The sequence below is a fragment of the Urocampus carinirostris genome, chromosome 3, assembly GCF_059441175.1.
Source record: "Urocampus carinirostris isolate Australia breed hairy pipefish chromosome 3, RoL_Ucar_1.0, whole genome shotgun sequence".
NCBI lineage: Eukaryota > Metazoa > Chordata > Actinopteri > Syngnathiformes > Syngnathidae > Urocampus > Urocampus carinirostris.
Genome location: NC_142351.1, coordinates 11,544,420 through 11,560,786, shown reverse-complemented (window position 1 = coordinate 11,560,786; position 16,367 = coordinate 11,544,420). Strand labels below are relative to the sequence as shown.

Genomic DNA, 16,367 nt, shown 5'->3' with positions numbered 1-16,367 from the left:
AACCTATATTTTATGTTGATAATGTGTGTATTATTTGCCCTCATGTAGGTTTTAGATGAGGGGATGGTGTCATAATAGTCCGTAGTTTGCAATAATCTTTGATCTGTGCAGCCCTTTGAGACTCTTTGTGATTAAAGGCTATACAAATAAACATGACTTGACTTGACTTGACTTAAAGATAATAACGTAAGTAGGGGTGATCGTGTTAATTTGCAAAGATATTTGGGATATTTTGTCTAACAAAGTAAGGACCATGTCTTTGAGAATTCAATTTCTTTTCCATTGAAATAAAAGTAGTCAAACGGCTCTGCACCTGGCCTCTTGTTTACGCTGCCTCTCAAATAAAACTACTTAGCCGTCCACAAAGGCAAATGCCTGAAAAGCTCTTGCAAGTATTCTTTTTTACGACCTATGGCCACAAAGATGAACACCCGGCAGCTTCTACTCCATCGCTTTCTTAAAAGCACAATACAATATTACTATGATTCAGCAGGCACCGACAATCTCTTCCAATCTCTTTCTGAATGTTTTGCTTTTAAGTAGAACTGACTCTGCACATTGACATTTTAATACATTTCACTGAATTATCGCGAGACCACAAAATAACTTGTTTTTGCATTTAGTGTATCAAAGACACAGATCCTCACATGAGGCAGCAGGAGTTACTCCAAACAAAATGAGGGCAAGCATCTGCTAACACGGAAAAATGGGTTATTTCTTCTCAGCCACACAAAGGTGTTCAGTGATTTGTTACTCATTCGCTCGTCATCTGCTTGCTGGTTGTCTCTAAAGGGACAAATGTGTTTTCTTGTCTTCCATGGAGGTCTGCCATGCTCATTGTGTTTCTTCTCTCAAGAGTGACACATCATTTAAGCACGAGATGTCATCGACCTGTAGCTATGGCAGCGTGATGGGAGGATGCGGATGCGCCACAGTGTCCTGCGTTTTTCCTCACGCTCCTGATGGGAGCGCACGACTATAATGGGCAGTGACTCTAAGGCTGCCGATGCTGTCACACGGGATGAATCGATGTGTTGTGGGATGGCAGTTCTTTCATTTGGCTTTGTCTTTGATGTGTTTATGATTTTCACACCTAAGCTAAGGCTAATGAAAAACATTTTTCATAAGAAGTTGTGAACACAAAAATGATCCTGAGTTGAACCTCTTGATTTATTTAAAGAGACTTTGTGTATTAGTCAGAGCCTCCTAGTGGTAAAAAAACGTCATTTATTTAAAAAAGAAAAACGATATTAATTTGAAGCAAACAATGCATGATCAAATAAACATGCTTTTTTTAAATACTCGTAAGTCAGGAAACTTTTATTTTACATAAAGGGCCTCACCTAAAGGGAGCCGACATGATGGTCAGCCATTTTTCTCCAACGGGAACCCCCCCAAAAAACCCAAAGAGCTGGACAAAACAAAAACACAAAAAAATGTGCTTTTTTGTCACTTTTAGTCTCTATAGTTTCTATTCTTTCTTTTGCATTGTAGCACTCTTTTTGGTTGCACTGCAATATAGCGACATATAGTGGTCAAGTAGTATACATTGTTCTTTTAATCCCCTGCCCCCAAAAATGCGGTTACCACGGAAACATTTAACAAAAAACGCATTTTCTTCCGAAAGTAAAGGAACATTTCCTGGTATGGATCATTATCAGCTGCTGCAGGAAATTCTTAATTCACAAACGTATTCGTTAAAGTAATGTTTTTTGTTACAAAGATAACAATAGTAATAGTAATAAATAGTCAAGTCAAGTCATGTTCATTTGTATAGCCCTTTATCACAAAGAGTCTCAAAGGGCTGCATAGATCAAAGACTATTGCAAACTACAGACTATTATGACAACATCCCCTTATATTGTCAACATAACATACGTTATTCATATGCTATAGAATAGTAGTGTGTTTTAAGCTTAGATTTAAACATCTCCACTGAGGTTGTAGATCAAATCTCAGGGGGAAGAGCATTCCACAGCACCGGGGCCCGAATGGAGAACGCTCTCGAACCTGCGGATCTCTTCTTGACTCTTGGGATCACTAGTAGACCAGCATTTTCAGAGCAAAGGCTCTGGATCGGAGCATAGAGGGAAATTAAATCTAAAAGATATGAGGGAGCAAGTCCATGCATGATATTGTATAATACCAACAGAACCTTAAAATCACATCTTATAAAAGGGAGCCAATGCAGGTTAGCTAAAATCGGGGTAAGGTGGTCAACAACAATAATACATTTACACTAGTTGTTATTACTTTCCTTTTATATATAATACATATGTAGTAGAGAAGTGCTTTCAAGAGATTGATACACACAATCAATAATGATAATTAATATTAACTCATTAGTAATACTCATTAATTTGGATTATTATGAAATGATGATTATTATGTACTAGCACAACCAGTAAAGATATTTCTTTAACATGGTGAAAATAAACCTTCATACAGGGAGTATTTTTTGAATAAACCTTTTTACATGTACCCATTCTCCATTGAAAAATGCAATTATTCTGAATAATTTTGCTAGTTTTAGCAAAATATGGTCGGCAGCCGGTACTCGTGGTCAGGAAACGAGGTAAGGGTTCGGTACACTGGAATTAAACAAGGCTGTGACAAGATGGCCTGGAACATGACAAAAGGGACAACAAACTTATCCTCAATCCTAGCCCTAACCATAGCCCTAACCCTCACCTTAACCCTAAGCCTAACCCTAACCATAACCCTAGCCCTAAACCTAACCGTAACCCTACCCCGAACCCTAACACTTACCCTAACCCTAACCCTCGCCTTAGCCATAACCCTAACACTAACCTTAACCCTAGCCAAAATCCTAACCATAACCTTAGCCCTTACCCTAGCCGTAACCCTAACCCTAGCCCTAAACCTAACCTTAACCCCAGCCCTAACCGTAACTGTAACACTAACATTAAACCTAACCCCAACCCTAGCCTTAGCCTTAACCCTAACCGTAACATTAAAATTAACCCTAACCCCAACCTTATCCCTAGCCCTAGCTAGGGACAAGGTTGTCAATATACTATTAAGAATACCAAAGTATAATTTGGTAATAGGGCAACCATTTTTATTGGATAGATTTATTAATGTACTTTGTTTCCTGAACACATCAAATGTCTTGTGAGGCTGAGTGAATGTAGCCAAAATTTGTGCTACACTTGAATGAAATAGGAAGCGAGATCCGGTGAAAGCAGCAGCATACAGGCCTTTCACATAAAAAGAGCAAAAGCTTTCCTCAAGGCAAGCTTTCCCATAAATCTTTTCTGCACAGCTGTGCGTATGATAAAGATGTCCTTTACACTGTCTTGGACAGCAGCGCTAGCGGTGATTGTCTTTTTGAGGTGATGCACAATCCTTCGTTAAATCAGGTGACATATGATCATCGTGGAAAAAAGTAAAATGTTTTAAGTGTTTTCTCTGAAAGATTTCAATCCAATTAGGTATTGACATCCATTAGTTGATTAAATGAAATCGGACCGGTTTCCATGGTGTTTTTTTTCCATACATGCTGGAGAATTCTGTTCATGCAAGTCAAATAATGACAGCGATGCCTTTTTATTTTTTTCTAATTTAAATTTACACGCAACTAGTTTTCAATTCCTCAGGCTAGATGATGCACTGATCTCCCGCCCCTCGTTCTCACTCTCTCTCTCTCTAACTGTGCCATCCATTCTTTCTGATCTGATGTCAACCGGTGCACAGAGATTCGACAGAATGCATTCTTCTGCACTTTGAACTTCTTATTATTATATTTGTGTGTGAGTGAGAGCTTAGGGTTGTATTGCAACCTTTTATTTTGATTGACAGGGACTGTTTATCACTAAAGTTTTTGTTCACGTTCCCAAAACTGTTTACAGGTCCTCAGATGAATCATTTTAAAGAAATGTTATGTGGCAAGTTCCAATAAAGAGTGATAATTAAAAAAACACGATAGTGTGCTTATGAGAGTGGCCACTAAGTCATTTTGTTTATAATTAACATGAGATGAACCAGATAGAACGCATGGGTGGTCCACTAAATTAATGTGCATAGTCCAGCAACACCTGAAAATCTGTAAGCAACGCTGGAGCCAAAACCCAACATTGCAGTAACATGCAGTGAGGTTTGTGTCTGAAGGCAAAGTCAAATTTACAACTAAATCAATCCATCCATCCCTTTTTTTCGCGGGGGCAGCAGCCTCATCAGGGAAGCCTAGACCTCGATATCCCCAGCCACTTCATCTAGCTCATGCCTCCTACCGGTGGGGCATGCCCTGTACACCTCCTGAGGCAGGCGTCCACAAGGCATCCTTATCAGATGCCCCAGCTACCCAACTAACTCCTCTCAATGTAGAAGAGCAGCAGTTAACCAAGCTTCCCACCCTATTTTTTCAGCGAGAGACCCACAGTTTATGACGGTAGGTAAGGGTAGGAACGAAGATCTACCAGTTAGTCGAGAACTTTGCCTTTCGGCTCAGCTCCTTTTTCACCACAACGGGACCGGTACAGGGTCCCCATGACGGCAGACAGTGCACCAATCCGTCTTGTCGATCTCCCATTCCATCGTACCCTCACAAGACCCCGAGATACGAACTCCTGAAAGAAATCAACATACCTCTTATTTATCATTTAATTGGCAAAACAAGATGTATAAACTGTAGTATAGGAATAAAAACAAAATATTCCCTTTCCTTAACTTATAAATGAAGTCTATGCGCTGCTACCTTTGAAGAGAAGCATCAATATATAGGTAATCCTCTATTATGTACATGAAACAAGAAAAAAAACAGTATGGCTTGACTTGCTGTTAGCTTGCTAATACTATTACTAATTCATATGTTAAGGGCTGACTGAGGTCTGCACTAAATCAGAATCCTTGGTCTCACTCTCGCCCCCTTTGATGAGGCAAGAGAATTGCGTGCCTCTCTCTGCATTTGCAGACACTCAGCACAGTTGCATGTATTCCTAGTATATTTTGATCATTCTGCAATTTTGAAGCCAAATGAGAAATAACTTTTAACACTGATTTTATATATAACCTTTTGATATATTTTATATCTCCATGCCTGCCCCGACTCCACGTCACTTCATCATGTACCTTAAACAGTTGATAAAGATGTTCTCCCTTCAGTCATAGTCTGAACTGAATGAGAACAAGGAGGATTAAATTAATCACAGCTTGTATCACCTACACAAATTTAAACTTGGCAGTTCCCCATTTGGGGAAAATGTGATTGAAGTATTCGAACAACTTGATATGAATTCAACAGCTTGGAGACTGGTTGAAATAGAAACGACGAGCCAGATGGTATGTTCTGAAGGCACAGCCACAACAAGCAACAGGAAGCTTAGAAGAATGCAAAATGGAGCTGCTCCTTGTTTTCAGCCTTCACCCGTAAAATGAACAATGAAATAGAAAGGAAATACATTTGATTGGCCCATGCTAACTGGCAATGAGGAATATTAGCATTTACAGTGTGTAGCGAGAGTATTGCCTCCCCCCAATAACCCTTTGTCATATTGCCACATTTCAGTCTTTAAACTTAAAGCTAAAAAACTGAAAATATTTTCTAAGCATCAACAACATGAGACACGATCGTAAAGTGGAACCAAATTACTTCAACAATTTCACAATACATTTACAACAAAACTATTGAAAACGATTGAATATATTAATTAATTAATTATTGTCCCCCTCTTCTCTCGGCTCAGCCAACGGACTCCAGATGTGTCCCCCATTCAAAATGTAGAACAAAATTCATGAATCATAGCTGTGCACAAAAAACAAAAATGTTCGAGGCTCGATGTTCCTAAAGCATTCAATCTCATTCATGTTGAAGGCGCATAAAATATGAGTTGTCACTCTTTCATTTAAAAATCTTGAAATGGAGCGTTCTTTCGATTTCAGTGAACGGATTCTTCGCTTGGGTTCTCCATATCTGAAATGAAACTGCTTTTGCTGCAGCTGTAAGTTGTTAAATACACCTAACAAAGGAGACAATTTGCAGTTATACTGTGACTTTTGGTATCAATCCAATCCAGGTAAACCACAGGGTAGTATTAATCGATACTGATTTGGCATCGAAATTAATGATCGTTTAATATTAGACCCAGGCGGCACGGCGACTTGGTGGTTAGCACGCAGCCCCATAGTGTGGAGGTTCAGGGTTGCATATTCTCCCTGTGCTTGTGTGGATTTCCTCTGGGCACCGCACTTTCCTCCCACATTCCCAAAAACATGTAAGGTTAATTGGCCAGTCCAAATTGTCCCTACGTGTGAATGAAAGAGCTAGGTGTCTGTCTCTGTGTGCCCTGCAACTGGCTGGCAACCAGTACAGAGTGTCCCCTGTACACTGAGATGGTCTCCAGCACACCCGTGACCCTACTGAGGATAAGCGGTGCAGATAATGAATAATATTAGACCCACTACCCTCTTGAGTTAGTTTATAATTACGATAAAAACAGCCTAAAATGATCTATTTTTATATTAACTATCCACTTGCAAAATTTAACAATGCAATATATATATATATATATATTTCTATTACTTCTGTTTTGGAACATAGGCCAATAGAGTCAAAACCCCCCCAAAAAAGGCAGTGATGTAATGAAAATACAAATATAGTAAAGTCAACATGACAAATATAATGCCTTCCATGACATGAACCAGAACTAGATCAGGACCCAAATGCGTGACGTTTCTCACACAAGCTTTTTATTTTACGGGAAATGCGGTGTCATGCATGTTGGGCAGCAGTCTGGCGTGAAGATCAGACGCCGTGGAGATCGATGCCAATTGCCTGAGTAGATATGGGACAGATGGGTTCAACACCGGACAGGACGGGATAGACAGGGTTGAAAATAAAACAGGATCTCATCTCATCTCATTTCATTAGCCGTACCGCTTATCCTCATTAGGGTCACGGGGGGGGCTGGAACCCATCCCAGCCATCTCCGGGCAGTGGGCAGGGGACACCCTGAACTGGTTGCCAGCCTGTTGAAATTAAACAGGACGAACTAGACGAGAACGAATACTGGAGAGAATAATAAACAGGACAAAAATAGACGAGAACAAAACTGGAAACCGATATTAAACAGGACAAAAATAAACGGGAACATTACCGGAGAGGAAATGCCAACAGGAAACCGGACCGAGTCAAAACTCACGTCTTGCTTAAAACCCACATCTTTCTTAAAAACGCTGAGCTTAAATAGACGGAAAACCAATCTGTCAATGAGCCGCAGCTGGCGCCACATGGGCGAGGCCAATTGGGCGCCATGGCAACCGTGACATTCCATTGCACAATATTTTGAAAATTAAGTCAAATTGCAAATAGTGTAAACAATACAATGTAACGGTATACAAATAAAAGTACTTCAACAACAATAACTGATTCATAACAAAAGTCAAGAGTGTCAAACGTAAAAAAACAGCAATGTCATACAACTATAAATACTGTATATACTGTTTAAAGTTTGCATTATAATCAGAGCGTGTTAATAAATCCAGAATTACTGTAAATAAATTTGGCAATGCATAATTATAACAAAACCGCTTCTACATACGGTAACTGTTTATGAACAAACATTTTGGCTGTTAAACCAGAATCCCTAGTATTTATGTTCGATGAATTACATTTGTTATCTTCTGTTTTAATATTCGATGCATCTTATATGGGCTACTAAAAAAAACAATTGAGTGTTTTTGAAGGTGTGTCTTATTATCAGTTGTGCCTTATAGTCCGGAACATATGGTAACTTTTCATTGTAAAATCAATTGTGGGAAAAAATTGTAACAACAATCGAATTGAATTTGAAAGTTAGAATGTAAGTATAATCTTACGACACGCCAACAACAATATTATAGTTATATTTAAAATGGGAAAACAGGGTGATTAGCTGACCCCAATGTTGTTGGCTTTTCTTCCTCTTTCATTCAGGAGAAACATTTTTCTTTGCAATAACGGAGTTATTCTTTTATTCACTTTGCAATCCTTTCGCATGAATAATTCAGTGTGTGTGTATTTATATTATTGAATTTTGATCTCATTTACTATGGGTATAATTTTGGAGCTGAGTTGTGCGTTTGACTGCTCATCAGCTGCCGATCTACGATTGTGATCTCCATTTCCGCTTTCAAAATCTGGCATTTTTTGTCTTACCGTCTGTCACTCGGTGAAATAATCAACATCAGTTTGTTTCACATTCATTTGAAGTAACGAAACGGAATCAAACACACCGGTTGATTCATTATGTGTTCAATCATTAGCCGAGGATGAATCGAAAGTCAACATTTGATTTCTTTATTAAGCAGTGATCTGTCAGGACCAGAATGGAGACATGACCCACTTGCGTTGCGTTTCTCACAAGTTCTATTGGAAGAAAAAGAAAGGGTTGCGCCCATGCTCTGGTGTTCGCTGGACGCGGGAAGCAGGTTGCTCTGATACTCGGACTGTGCTCCGAACGCGGAAGTGGACCTTCCGTGGCAAGCGATGGCGGTGTCAGGAACGGAAAAAGCGGGTCGGTAGCCGGGACAGGAGAGCAAAAACATGGTCGGAAGCGAGTCATAAGCCAGAATTGGAGAGAAGACGTAGTCGGGGACAAAAAGAGGTTGAAAGCCGGGACGGGAGAGCAGACATGGTCAGGAATAAAAAAAAACGGGTCGAAGCCAGGGACAGACTGGAGCAAAACACGGGACAGGTGGGAGTCAGGGTCGAAAGAGGCTTGCCTAGTGTTTACTGAGGTTCGCAGACGGACTGACAAAAGGGGACAGACGACATTTCGTTTTGTGTGCATTGTTACAAAGAATGACAATAAAAGTAAATTATATTCTATTCTATTCTATTCTAATATAGAACACCTGCAAAAGAGCTTTCATAGGATGCCATTTCAGTATTTTGACTATTTTGCTCTGCTGTTTTTTGTTTTTTCACTATTTGTTTATAATGTTATTGTTCTTAGAGGAAATCAAACTTTTTGGGAGAGTCTTTAGAATAGGTTGGACTTTCTTTACTGAAGGCTTCTCTCCATCTCCTCACTGCAAATTGATTGGCCGGTCCAAATGGTCCCAAGGTGTGGATGAGCGAGTGAGTTGTCTGTCTTTGTGTGTACTGCGACTGGCTGGCAACCAGTTCAGGGTGTCCCCTGCCCACTGCCCAAAGATAGCTGGGATGGGCTCCAGCACCCCCGTGACCCTACTGAGGATAAGCGGTGCAGATAATGGATGGATGGAATATAAGTATTTGGAAGGGAGTGTGAGCCTTTTGGATAGCTAAGTTCACTACTCAATTCAGTACATAAGATATACAGTATGTTTTTCCCTAAGTCTTAGAATGTTTTTTCTTTTGTAACGTTCATACCCCATTATCCTACTGGGGGCAGCAATGGATTACATATCAGTTTTTAACTATACTGCACTTGCATTCCTATGTTAAATCCTGTATACTGTTTATAAAACTGGTCAAAGTGAAGGCCTTAGCGAGCTCTTTTATCAGAAAAAGGTAGGGAGAAGAACGCTAGAGACACAGACTTTGGAAAGGCAGATATAATAATATTAAAGGTTAAATGTCAAGTATCATTGAAAGTAGAAGGAAACATTGCGCCATGATTACTGATGCGGGGCACCTCAGTCTGCTCCGTTGGCGCCAAAAGCCGTGGACCCTGATTGGCTGGTGACCTCTTTTTAAACCCCCGCCTTCCTGTCAACATTCGTCAGATCGTCTGCGAACCTTCGCTACACGCAAGGCAAGCTATTTTGACTCCTGACTCTATCCTGTCCTGTTTTCTGTCTGATTCCCGTTGCCGACCTCTTTTCTGAACATGTTTATGTTTTTGCTTCTCCGTCCCGGCCATTGACCTGTTTTCTCTCGCTCTCGACATTGCCTTTGATCGACACGGAAGTGCCAATTCCGCGTTCCCAGCGATCTGCTACCCGTGTCCGACGATCACTGGATCTTGGGTGCAAATAAAGCTGGGTAAAACAAACACACCTGGGTCCCGTTTCCCTTCCTGGTCCGTGACACGCTGTTTACGCTTAGTAGTCTTTCCTGAAAGTGATCTTGACAGAAGAGCAAGCTGTTTCAAAAGGAACTGCAAATTATGAAAATTGTACAATATCTTTATTATTTTGAAACAAGATGGACAAGTACGAGGGTTGGAGTGATAGAATGATAGAAGATGATTGAAACAGGCCACGTTTTGATTGGCTCCCATACAGTTTATGACCATAACTCTGTCTGCCAAAAAAAACTGCTCATCTATGGCCTCCCCTTGTCCTTAATGATTTCTCATCCCTAAAGTGCTCCCCTCACACCCACCAGTATTTGTCTAATCAACAAATGACAAGGCACAAAGACTTGTATTGTGTCGCGCATGCTTCAAACTAAGGCCACCAATGATAGCGCCATGTAAGTTAGTGAGAAGCTCTGAGGTAGCGCTGCCTCTATTTGTCTCTACCCCTTTTTGTCTGTGGTGATATGATGTAGCACACTAACACAAGCTGACAGGCGGGCCACAAAGACTGCCCTGTTCTTTGCACTCGGGTTGGGGATAGCTTTCGACAGGGGAGGTGATTTTCATTTGCATGAGTTTGCGTTCGGGAGATTGATTTTATCTCTGCAATCCCTCGGTGGCTATTAGTAACGTCTATTTACATTGCTGATCCCAGTTGATCCTTTCCGGGAATCTTTCCTGGGATATGAAACCATTTAGAAGACGAAACAACCCAAAAGGATAATTTTTGTTGAGATTTCTACTTCACTATTTTGCTCATAATACCGCTTCTGGGAACGCAAACCGCAGGCTCTTTGCTTCGTATGTGAAGCATGCATTGAGACCCAGCTTATATTCCCCTGACCTAAATTCCTCACTCACATTGTTCTGGTAAAAAAGTCCAAAGAGTTGCATAACAGTGAGCCGTGTGTCTATTGGCCCAGCATCGCCGCAGTTACTCGACTGGGTGAAGAGTAGCAGGAAAACATGGAATTGTTTGAAATTCCAGATAATATGTGTTCCATACAGCTGCAACAACAGGCATAACAGGTTTAACTCAAAGATGTAAAGCTGCCAACATTTTTAAGGAATGGAGCTCTTGTTGTAGTTGTTAATGCATAAGTATTGTTTTTCTTCCAATGAACTAAATGTGTTCTGCTTGCTGGAGCTTTCTCAGTATTGTTACTGAGGGGTCAGGTTACTTCCTTAACTTTGTACATGTCAAGTGGTAAACATGAGTGATTAGAATTTTGCAATGTTTCCAAATAGAAGCTGTTGACTTTAGGTACATTACTATTACCTTAAGTTTTGCACAAAAAAACAAAGTGCTTATGGAAAAAGCATGACTTTTGGAGAAAAAAACCCTGAATTTTTGCTACACTCTCTTTGGGTCACAATGTATCACAAAATAAATTGTCCGTGAAATTGTAATAAGAAAACTTCATGTGAACCAATCCAATAATGTACAAATGTCAGAAGTCATGATGAATTGTCAGATTTTGATCAATACTTGATTGACTATCATGTATAATAACACATAATGTGAATACGGGGGCAGCGCAGCAGAGCAGTGGTTAGCGCGTGCGCGGCACAGTGCTGAGGTCATGGGTTCAAATCTAGCTACCAGCTTTCCTGTGCTGAGTTTGCATGGCCGGTCCAAATTGTCCCTAGGTGTGAATGAGAGAGTGTTGTCTGTCTGTGTGCCTTGCAATTGGCTGGCAACCAGTTCAGGATGTCCCTCAACCTACTGCCAGAAGATAGCTGGGATGGGCTCCAGCACCCCCGCGACCCTACTGAGGATAAGCAGTGCAGATAATGGATGGATAAAATATGAATACGAAAACTTATACATGTAAAATTATTAGCTTTTTTCTTGTTTTTTTTTTTTTAAATCAAGTCAAGTCAAGTCAAGTTATCATGACAATGGCTGATATGTACTTATTTAAGCACTGAATACAGACTTTGAATTTGAATAATCAAACAGTACCTTTGTCTTCTGTTTAAAACTTCTAAAGCAGCAGCAGTTGATGCAAGCAAGGCTAATGTAAAAACTGCAGAAGATTTCGGGCACAAGGTCAGCTGTTGTTCTTGTTTGTGCCTGCCACTTAATTCTTCTAAGTTTAATTGTTTGTGGTTGCTGCTTTTTTATTTATTAATTTTTCTGAATACCTTTTACGGTTTTATTTTTGTTCTCTGCTCAATCGGTAAACGTTGTGCGACTGTTAGTTTTCATCAGATGGAAACATCTATGGGTCGATATTTTCCAAATTATGCAAAAGACGCTTCTCTACTTCATCATTTAATTGGCAAAGCAAGAATGCAATGTATAAACTGTAGAATATGAAAAAAAGAACGTTTTATTATTTTACCTTAACCTATAAATGAAGTCTTACCTGTGTCTGGTTACATATATAGTACATACCTATCCATCCATCCATCCATTATCTGCAGCACTTATCCTCAGTAGGGTCGCAGGGGTGCTGGAGCCCATCCCAGCTATCTTCGGGCAGTGGGCAGGGGACACCCTGAACTGGTTGCCAGCAAATTACAGTGCACACAGGGACAGACAACTCACTTGCTCTTTCACACATAGGGACAATTTGGTGAGGCCAATCAACATGACATGCATGTTTTTGGAATGTGGGTGGAAACCGGAGTGACCCACGCAAGCATCGGGAGAACATGTAAACTCCACACAGGAAGGTTCGATCTCATGACCTCAGAACTGTGCCGCACACGCGCTAATCAGTACATACCTAATCCTTGTAATTTGATTTCCTGTAATGCATTTTAAAATAAATTTTCTACGTTCAACAAAATAAATGCTTATCTGTTTTCCTGAAATCTGATCTTCTTCCTCTAGGAAAGGTGCTGAATACCGATTTGCATCACTACCTCAGTCTGCAGTTCCAGAAGGGTTCTCTGGACCACAAACTTCAGCAGGTGATCAGGGACAACTTGTACCTGCGCACAATTCCTTGTGAGTAATGAAAAATACCTGTAATTGTGACTTTAATAGTGATGCAGACGATTGCCTTTCAAGCAATTGTCAATAAAAATAAAAGGAGCAGTGCTTGGTGGTTTGGGGCCACTAGGTAAGCCATTACATTATTACTACAGGTCTACATGGAAGATTAGATAGATAGATAGATACTTTATTCATCCCCGCAGGGAAATTCACATTTCCAGCAGCATCCCTTCGCTGAGAACAATACAATAATAAAGCAAAAGGAATACAATATACAAATACCCAATGTGACGTGCTAATACCCACTATAGCGTGTTGTATAGAGTATTTAAATAGTGCTACATAAAATACACACTGCAATAAAAGTACGGTAATATGCAATGTAGGGGGTGTGGTTTAATGTGGGCCTTTACTCCGCCGGGTGGAGTTAAAGAGCCTCATGGCATGAGGAAGAAAATATCTCTTCAGTCTGTCCGTGGTACAAGACAGTGACAGCAGTCTGTCGCTGAAGCTGCTCTTCTGTCTGGATTTAATGCTTATGATTAGACATTTTCTTTACATTTTTTGCATTATTAACTTATGTATCGATGCTGTATCTCAATTTTTTTGTTTGTTTGCAATTTTTCAATGTTTTACATTTTAATTATTTCATAAATATAGAAGACAACAAATGCTGATACGTCTTTTTCACCAGACAAGAAAATTCCCTGCATGGTTAAAGTAGACCACGTTTATCTAAAATGATACACGTTCAATGCTATAGTTGTCAAAGATCTATTCTTTTACGTTCGGCATTAAATGAGCGAAAGATCCAAGCTCAGAAATACAAATATATTATAAATAATAAATAATAATATAATAATATAAATATATATACCATATTATCCGGACTGTAAGGCACACCCCCAAAACCCAAGTGGCCGTAAACTTGAGCGTGTGCTTAACTGTATATACGGACACAATTGTAAAAATACAATGGTATATTAACATATTTGTGCAATTATTGATCTGTCAGAAAATTTTGCTGACCAAAATTTCATAGAAATAATGTCAACAGGGATCGAACGTGGATAGCCAAGGGGAGAGTGCCGAATCCTAACCACCAGGCCACTAGGGACGTAGATGGCCTATGAAAAGGCATTAGGCCTTCTTATGTGTTGTCTTTATCTATAGTGGTTTAATGGATAAGATCCAGCACTTTCCCCGCCGCGATCCAGGTTAAATCCCTTTTGCATGCAATGTTTTGCAATTGTGATCAGCGATATCTTTTGACTGATCAATCAATCCACAAATATTGTACTTATTTTTGTGTGCAACGTTAGACCACACTATAGTTTTAATTCAATGCGCCTTATACTTGGTTGTTTTTTGAGGGAGGTGTGCACCTTATAGTTCGGAAAATTCGGTATATGCATTCGCAGCACATGTACAAGATCTACGTTTCAGTAACTCGAAGAATCATGACCTTTACAAACCAATTAAAATTGCAACTGTATGTAAGAGACTGCATAATTAAACAACGCATAGTCCATACTGATTAAAAAAAAGAAAAAAACAGATAGTCTCCCGGTTCACTAAGTTAAAGTGAGGTGGAAAAAATCTTCTCTCATGTTGTTATAATCACCTCTCCCTATTGCTGTCGGTTAGAAAAAACCACAGTCTTTTTAGCAAACTGAGCTTGTTTAGAAATGATGGCCCACAGCGGCGTCAGGATGGATGTTGGCGTAGTTCTAAAATGAAGAATGAGGACATTAAATATAAAGTAAAATGTCCCCCAAGTGTGCAAAAGATCTAGATAACTAAGCGACGTAGCGGTAAAAGCCCTGATTACAGCGAAAATGATGCTAAGCAGAGTTGGCGCGCTAAGAAGCGTGAAGTCTTTTCCATAACAATGCTTTGCAGCATCTCCAAGATGAGAGAGTCATCGAGGCAATACATGGTAGTTTGTTAATGAGGGGTAACATTTTGAGAGCATTGTCGTTTTATCAAAGGAACTGCAGGGATAATAAGTCTGGGGACCAGAAACATCACCTCAGTTTCTAGAAGTGATTTTGAGATGTTGATTTAGAAGTGAAAAACTGTGAGCCACTTTTAGTCTTGAAAAGTTCTTTAAACAATGTCTCATGCTTCCAGCCTCTGGCATTTCCCTCCATAGATTTTTTGTTTTTGTTTTCGTATTACTCCCACAACGTTACAACAATTGGGAATATACAGTGTCTTGTAAAAGAAATCGGCCTACTTAAACTTTCAAACATTTTACCACGTTTTAGGCTTCAAACATTAAAAAAGTTTTTTTTGTCGAGAAACAACATCAATGAGGACACAATGAAGAAGTAGAATGAACTTTATTTGATATTTTTTAGAATGAGAGGTGTCACTGCTAACTAGTGGCCAGAGTTAGTCAGTACAATATCGGGACAGCTTGATTTTCACAAGAGACATGGCTAATGCATTGCTCTGCTTATTCTTAATATTAGAGGTAGCTGAAAGAAAAAAATCATTGATTGTACGAGTCAAGAATAGGGAATTGTTCAAAAAATATTAAGAGAGTCTGAAATAACGTCTGCCCGGACGCCAGGGGCGTGCATCTTTTACGTCAGGTGCACAAATTACAAAACGTCTCCGCCCGGGTGGCTGACAACTTTTTCAAGGAGGGAAAAAAAAAAAATTCAGACAGATTTTTCATTCTAATCAAACATTTGCTTTATTTAGATTTCGAAATCTTCGTTCAGTTTGGAAATTCTGGTTCTTTTGGCAATTTGCATACTCTGCAGCCAATCAGAAGCCTGCATCAAATAACTTCGTGCCTCTGGACTTTCCCGAGCATTATAAGGTCGTGCATTTGCATATCATTTTCCAAAGTAGACGCACAGAGAACACAAGAAAAATGGAGAAGTGGTTAGGAATCAAGCCAAAACTTCAGCCCCAGAAGAAATATTTAAAAGAAGCAAACAAAATTTATGACGCTACAAAACGTAAAAGTACATTAAAAGCATCGTTGAAAGAGGAGTTCACGTGGCTTGTAGCAGACGACGCCACGCAAACATTGCATGAATGAAGATGAGTGAATACAGATACATATTGATGGCAGATGGAATACAGCGATGTCATATACATGCAATGAATGTTATAAGTAGATTTATAATAGACTTAATTTTAAAAGGTTTTTCTGTTATATCTTCTGATTATCAATACTTAATACTTTGCAACAATGTTTTTTTTTGCGAATAGTCGTCTTATTGTGTTTCAAGTTGTGAAAAATGGGTCAGGCAACTTTATGGCTGGGCAGGCAACTTTTCAGAGTTGTCTGCCCTGGTGTCCGGTAACTTTTTCGCATAAGTTTCAGACACTGATAATAAAGTAGCTATTGCTATGTATTGTTGTATCAAGATATTATCACACTTGACAAAAATGAA

General features: G+C 39.6%; 1 protein-coding gene across 4 annotated transcripts in view; it reads left to right on the top strand.

Moving 5' to 3' along the window:
* Nucleotides 1-16,367, top strand: part of magi3a (membrane associated guanylate kinase, WW and PDZ domain containing 3a) — a 154,170-nt gene that overhangs the window by 76,462 nt on the left and 61,341 nt on the right. For all 4 annotated transcript variants that reach the window (XM_088330690.1, XM_088330689.1, XM_088330693.1 and 1 more), the window contains exon 2: nt 12,847-12,963. In XM_088330690.1, coding sequence (XP_088186816.1) covers nt 12,847-12,963 — 117 coding nt within the window. The remainder of the gene's footprint in view (nt 1-12,846; nt 12,964-16,367) is intronic.